Genomic DNA, 7,440 nt, shown 5'->3' on the forward strand with positions numbered 1-7,440 from the left:
GCCATGGAAACGCGGAGACTGCGGCAAACTCCGACACCAAACGGGCGATTTTTCAGCTCGGTTACAAAGAATTGAAACGGTGTGGCCAAAGAACATTCACAGAGCAACTTTAATGTTAAATAGTTCACAGAGTCAGTTAAAGGAGTTGTTTACATCGAAGGGGCTTCCCCCATTGCATCTGGGCTGCATTTGCACATAGAAAATGTTAAAAAAGTTAATAGCAGACTATAAAATAGCATTTTTGTGGCTCTGCAGACACCACGGAAGACTGAGCAGCGAGGCCTGGGGCGCGTGGGGCTCCTCGTGGGGCCCTCCCTCTGCCCCGGCCACTGCCCCAAGTTAAGGCTCAGAGGTTTGCAGGAGCTGGCAGAGCTCGGGGCAGGGGCAGGGCAGGGCCACGGGGAGGGAGGTGTGTGCAGGGCTCCAGAGACCTGCAGAGACGGGTGCATGACACCTCTGGTGAGCTCAAAACTGCAGCTCTGGGTCCCTGCAATCCCATTCCTGTGGTCCCTGATGCATTAATGATGGACAAGGCCAAGAGAGTTACAAATCCCAGTACAAAGTAGGTCTTAAGGTCTATGTTTAGAGACTAACGTTAGGAAAAGGTGAAGGCATCTCAGTCCCCAGGTGCAAGGTGCCCCGGGGGAGCAGCCACGGGTCCCGGGCAGGAGGGTGCCAAGGGGCTGCCGCTGATTCCCAACTTCCACACTGCAGGGAACGTCCAGGAAAGCTGCAAAGCACAGGTAAGTACAAGTGTTTCTGAGCAAAACACCCCACACAGGTTGTCTCAGCGCTGCCTCGAGCCGCTCCTGGCTCACGGACGACTCCTGCACTTCAGCAACAGAAGTGAAACCATCTGGGACTGCAGCCTCCCCCCAAAAGAACTGTGCATCAGATGGACCTTGAAAAAGATTACATCTGTTTATTAATAGTAAAAATGGATACATTTGTCCTACATTTTGTTTTTAGAAATTTGATCATGTCACAAGCAATACCTGTGTGAACGTGGGTGGATTACAGATGTATATAATTTATTTTAACCAGGCTGTGAAATAATATGTAATCACATCTCTTCTTGTGATTGTACATAACACAGTAATTAAATGATGCCAGTCTACGTCATTCTCTTATGTCTAATCAAAGGAACCTGAAGCGTAACAGTCTTCTTTCCGGCTGATATGGCTCTTTATTTCTGTCACGGGGAGACCTCCCATCGCCGACGAGGGATGATCTTCCAGCCGTGAGAGATGGGATAATCCGGAGTTCTCCCGGCGGCTCCTGCCCGTGGGCAGAGGAGCTCACAGTCCTGGTGCCACCTGCCCCGGTGGGAGCAGCTCCTCGAACGCGGCACTCGGGCTCTCCTCGAGGCTCGGCCTCACTGCTGGCCAGACTTCTTCTCCTTCTGGAAGCTAAAGCTTGTTCTCCTGCTCAGCTTTCTTTGTTTCTGAGCAAAATAATCTGCTCGGGCTGTGCTTGCTCGCGACTCTAGAATATAGTTAACCTGCAAGACACGAGATGACGTTTGACTCTGGCGGTTGGGCAGGGGAGCCTGGGGACAGGGACCGGCCCCGGGGCCACCACCACCCCCAGCACGGCAGGGACAGCCTGGAGTGCCAGGAGAGCCCTGGGATGTGCCCCACGCGCCTCACCCCTCGTCCCACTTCACCCAAACCCCCGAGACGGCAGCGACCACCCCACGCGGGACCACCCGCTCATCCTTTGATAAAGGACTTTATCCGCCCCAGTAAAAATAATCCTTTCATTGCTCTGTTTGCCTACTCAGCTCATCTCAGAGTTTCCCTGTGTTTTGGCACATTTTACTTGATGAAAGCATTTTTAAATGGTATTTAACAAGCCTGCTATTCCCGAAATTTATTATCTCCAGCGCTTTGTGATAATCACACAGATAATTTTAATGGAAGGTTAATGCAAGAATCAAAAAGATAAAAATGCCCTTTGGTCTGCCATTAGCTGGTTAATATGCTGTGGCTTAAAACTTGCACAATTTTATGCACTGTAGAGTGTTTCACTTTCATTGCATATTACAGCTTAAGGCATAAAAATATAGGGAATTTTCATGGTCAATAAAGCCTCAGTCCTTCTCACTTGATCATGTACAAAGCCTAATTTGAAAAGTCTGATTTTCTGCATCTCCTAATGCCGATGGAACTGAAAACAAACTGGTGACTTGTGCAGGAAACTAGAGAATGTTCTACATAAACAATCCGCAACTCAGGAAAAAAAGTCCTGCTCAATGATATTTCTCCCTTGAATATTCGTATTATTCACAGCAAACCTCTTTTTTAGCCTTCTTTTATGACCAGTCTCAGATGTTTGGAGTCACCATCCCTGAAGTGTGCAAAAAACAAGGAGCCATTTCGTGGTATGGTTTAGTGGGCATGGGGTGTTCGGCCAAAGGTTGGGCTTGATGACCTTGGAGGCCTTTTCCGACCTTAATGACTCTGTGATTCCACAACTCTAGATGTTCTGGACTGCAGAGGCTGATTGAAGATAACGTGGGAACAAAAGAATTGGCCTGACAGCTCCCAGAGCAGAGAACCCTCGGACTTGCTACCTTCTGTGTGAGCAGTGAGTTACTATCGCCCGTCGGTTGTTTCACAGCCCTCCAAACTGCACAGAGCCAGCGCAGGCAAACAGAACAGATGGGCTGCCAAAATTACTGCTCTGAGTCCTGACTCGCTATGAAACGGGAACTTGCGGAAAATTCGGTGCAATCTTCCAAGTTTAACAAAATTTGCTCCCCGAGCATGGGAGATGTGTCTGCAAACCCCCGGGGGTGGCTTGGGGTGGGGAGAGCACCTGAGTGTATGGGAACAGCCATGGGGCAGAGGAGCTGGCTGGGCACAGCACCCAACGGGGCTGGCTGGGGCCTCACCTGTCCGCGGTGCAAACTACCTGGACACCACAAAATTTGGTAGTTTCCTATCAGATTCCACAGAAAACTGGAGTCTTTATTAACCAGCAGCAGCACAAAGGAAGTGCTGCACAGAGGCAGCAGCTGTGAGGCTGCTGAAGGGTGACTCCACAGCCTGGCAGGCTGACACACCTCCGTGGTCCTCAGGCACTGCACCTCGCACGTTCCCAGAGCCTCCAGAACACACTCGTGTCTGATGAGTGGGAAAACACCAGGATTTCGGGTCACGTTAAAATTTAATACTCACCTTCAGTACAATTTCATTGACAGTAGCAGCATCTGATTCAAAGTAAAGGTGTTTGTAGTCATGATTGCTTAGATATGTAAGTTTAAATATTGCATGACCTGCAAAGATAAGAAAAAACCCGTTCAGAATATTCCTGTAAAGTTTGAGCAGAGCTCGTGTGCCTGACAGAAGAAAACCACAGATGGTGATCTCCGCGTACCATCAGCACGCCAGAAGGAAGCAATGAAACGCTGACAGGCTTCTCATGTCATTTCAATTTAAGGCAAGTGGTGGCTTACAGGAGCAGCTGAACTCCAGTCAATAAAGTTCCTTTTCCCATCACATCCCACCGCAGGAGACACAGGGATCCATCACATGGCTAGTTAGCTCCGCTCGGCCCACGGCGGCCGCGCTGGGAGCTGCTCACGGCGAGCACAAGGGCAATTCATCCCAGGATCATCAGCCACGACCTCGGCCCACACGGCTGCTGGCTGGAGAGGAGTGTCCCACACACAGCCCGAGGCTGCCCAGGCCCTCAGAGCTGGGACCACCTTCCTGTACGACTGAGGGAGCTCTGACTGGAGCTCTGGCAGCTCCAGAGCTGCTCAGGCCCTTGTTCCCAGCTGGGGGGTGGACACGGCGTCGCTGGCCTGGGCTCAGCACAAAGGTCTAACGCAGAACACACAGAAAGGCAAAACATCCTCCACTTGTGACAACGCTCACGGCCTCGAAATTAAAACTGAGCATATTCCATACGTGGTACTTTTCCACCAGTTTTCTCCCAATTTATTGAGTTCAACGGTCAAAGTTAGCAATCCATAAAGGAACAGCCATGTTACTGTAAATTCAGGTCTTTCCTGCAGAAAGCTAATTGGAAATCTTATTTACATTATCTAATTCTCCAGATTCCCAAAAAGTGACGGATATACGCTTGGCCCGGTGGCCAGGAAATTTGAGGCGCGAGTATTTTATTGTGGCATGTTAATTAAACACCATTATGATGCACTAATCTGGAATATAAATTCTGTATTGAAAAATTGGCTAATAATAATAATAAAAAAACACCCTTTAAATCACTTGACAAATGATGCCTCTGTGGTACTAAAAATGCGGAATTCCGAGCTGGAGCTCATCAGCATGTTAATGCATGTGGCTCTGCCCGGAACGCAGCATCCTAATGAGGCCAAACGTGCCGCGCGGGACACGCCGCCAAGTCCCACCAGCTCCACCACTCCGGGACACAGCACTGTGTCCCACCAGCTCCAACACTCCGGGACACAGCACTGTATCCCACAGCTCTACCACTCCAGGACACAGCACTGTGTCCCACCAGCTCCAACACTCCAGGACACAGCACTGTGTCCAGATCGGACAGCTCCAACACTCCAGGACACAGCACTGTGTCCCACAGATCCACGTCCCACAGCTCCACCACTCCGGGACATGGTGCCGGGACACAGCTCCACGTCCCACCAGCTCCACCACTCCAGGACACAGCACTGTGTCCCACAGCTCCACATCCCATAGCTCCACCACTCCGGGACACGGTGCCATGTCTCACCAGCTCCACCACTCCAGAGACACTGGACAGCCCACGTGGGTACGACACGACTCTGGGCACCGGCACAGGGTCAGGAGGATTCCAGTGAGCTGCTGGGTTTGGGCCCTGAAGCTCCATCGAGAGGTTCTCGGTGTGGAACACAAAAGCCCCTCGAGGTTTTGCCGTGGCAGAGCTGGGTGTGAGGCACAGCACAGCCTGTGGCAGTGCTAGGGCAGGATCCTGCCGTGCTTTGGCACAGCACCCAGAGCCAAACCCAGAGCTGTGCAGGACACACAGCCCCATCCTGCCCAAGACTAGTGGTTCAGTGGAAAGGAGCCAAGACTCTTCCTCAGAAAGCTCCATCACAGCATCATGTTTATGGGCTCCGAGTCCACATCATACCAGTTACGGCGTGAAATATGAGTGCACTGAAATCCTAACTGGCACTTTGCTCTGCTACTCTTCTAGCCAGATGGAATTTATGAATTGTGAGATTGATTTCCATTTCCAAGAGTGCTTAAATATGTGATGTACCTCTTTCCAATAGAGCACCACCCCTGACAATTCCGAGATCAATAGGAGCTTCCATGGGTTGATGTTTCCATACGAGAGGATCTGGTAACAAACAGCAGCAGCTTCTGCATGTGACGGGAGATTTAACCCAAGTGCAGACACTGCACAAACGGCTCTGTTACCATCACTCCCACACCAGCAGCGCTTTGGTGCTTGGGAGAACCTCAGTGCCCTGCAACTGGGACTCATCAGCTGCATGACAGAAAATCCACGTTACTTCCAGCTAGGTTTATTTGCTAAAACATTCATGGAAAGCAACGGGAACAGCAGAACCTCCTCTGTTAGCACCAGCGCAGGCACAAGGCACAGGGTGCTCCGCACGGCCGATGGCTCTCGTCAGCCCCAGAGCTGCTGTGCCCCAGCCCGTGTGGGGCTGACCCTGCTGCGACAGCAGGAGAGCAACATCTTCCTGCCAGTGCCCTTTGGCCTCCGCTCGGAGCACTGATAAATCTTCTCCAGCCCCAACACTAATGGGTTCCTGTGTGGTTACTCCTGGAGAGGAGCCCACAGCCGATGCCGGTGCAAGGGCAGGATGCTAATTCACTGGGAACTCACTGAGGAGAGCTCATTTACTCCTTCAGCACCATGTCCTACATTCAGCTGTTTGCCCTGTCTCCAGATTTCTAGCACCACTGCACTGCCAAGAAGGCAGAGGAGGAGGCAGTTATGGCCTGAGCAGCAGCACCAAGCAGGGCTCAGGGCTCTCCTCAGTGCCAAGGGCTGGAGACACTCCTGCCACCTCCACCCTGCACTGCAGCCCCAAGTTCTCCTTGTTCCCATGCTTAAATACAGCAGTGAGGAATCCTGCGGAGTCACAGCCCCAGAATTACTGACCACATGTGCTTATCCAGGCAGTGGTAAATGCTGTGCCAACTCCTGCAGCCTTGGGAAGGCACCCAAACCCTTGGCAGGGCAGCACACAGCACCCACACAGGTGACAAGACTATCACACCTTAAGCTAAGTAATAAACTCTGTATCAGAGTCCAAAAAATACACTTTTTGCCCGAAAAAACATTGGAAGGAGCTCAGGTCCTTGCACCCCAGCACGGCTATCAGAGGTGTCCTGCACACAGATGTCCTGAACATAGAGCTGCAATTACAGTGCTGCACATACCACTTTTGTGCCAAATCATGGTAACTGTTCACACATCTGGATTTTTTCCCCCAAAGCCTTTTGTTTCTTCTTCCAGTTATTACCAAAGGCAGAATTCTAATAAAGGTTTTTGCAAGAATGCTGAAAATGGAGGTGGAACTTGGGGTTGCCCAAAAACCTCTCCAGCAGCAACCTTGTTTGGGCAAGGAGATGATAAATAAATCAGAATGCACTAAGCAGTGTTTCCACATGGCAATGGGCTCCTCCACTGCGTCTGCAGCTCATCAATCACACATTGTCTGCCTGAGAGGAGAGTCTTGTAAATGTCACATCCACTCAGGCCCGAGGAGAGGCGAATCAAAACGCGGCGAGGAGTTTTAATTGGATAGTGTAATTAAACTAAAAAACCCCAGCAGAATAGCGCTGACAGGATAGATGAAGACCCATTTTAATAGGGCTGCAAACCATATCTGTTCAGGGATGAGGCAATGTGCCTCTGATTGCGCTCGGGAGAACTTCCATGCAGAGGCTGTTTGAGGGGTATGCAATTAAGCCTGAAGTTTGGGAACACTGCTCTGGTTTGAGATGTCCCTGCCCAGGGCAGAGGGGTTGGGAACAGATGATCTATAAGGTCCATTCTAACCCCTTAGCAGTCTATGAATCTTGGAATTTTCTTTGCTGAACCTGTTTTTTACCTTTGGGTCAGAACCTGGGATCAGTCTCTTCTCAAGAAGGAACTGTATCCTGTTCCTCCATGCTCTGTGTTACCCACAGTGGGAGGAAGGATATGGGAACCAGCACAGAGCACACAGGCAGTCACTGCCTCTGCCCCACTGCAGGCTCAGAGAAACCCAGCACCTTCCCAGAGCTTGCTGTGCCCTGTCAGCCCTTCCACAGCCCACCGGCCAGTTCGCTACATCGGCGCGGCCTGGGAGGAACTGGACACGGAATTAAAACACCCAACGCACTGAGCTGTAAGCGAAAACCACAATGAGGGCTGAGCACAGCTGTGGCTGTCCCTTATAGCCAGGGCGAGCACGGCTGGAAAAGCTATTTTCGTGCAGATGTGGAA

At 51.0% G+C, this 7,440-nt stretch overlaps 1 protein-coding gene across 2 annotated transcripts in view; it reads right to left on the minus strand.

Moving 5' to 3' along the window:
- Positions 1 to 901: 901 nt before the first annotated feature.
- Positions 902 to 7,440, minus strand: part of MAPKAP1 (mitogen-activated protein kinase associated protein 1) — a 44,889-nt gene continuing 38,350 nt past the window's right edge. For both annotated transcript variants that reach the window (XM_009071407.1, XM_009071406.1), the window contains 2 exons: positions 3,183 to 3,280; positions 902 to 1,501 (listed from right to left, as the gene is read on the minus strand). In XM_009071407.1, coding sequence (XP_009069655.1) covers positions 1,376 to 1,501; positions 3,183 to 3,280 — 224 coding nt within the window. In that variant the 3' untranslated portion in view covers positions 902 to 1,375. The remainder of the gene's footprint in view (positions 1,502 to 3,182; positions 3,281 to 7,440) is intronic.

Source organism: Acanthisitta chloris, unplaced genomic scaffold (genome assembly GCF_000695815.1).
Source record: "Acanthisitta chloris isolate BGI_N310 unplaced genomic scaffold, ASM69581v1 scaffold20783, whole genome shotgun sequence".
Taxonomy (NCBI): Eukaryota; Metazoa; Chordata; class Aves; order Passeriformes; family Acanthisittidae; genus Acanthisitta; species Acanthisitta chloris.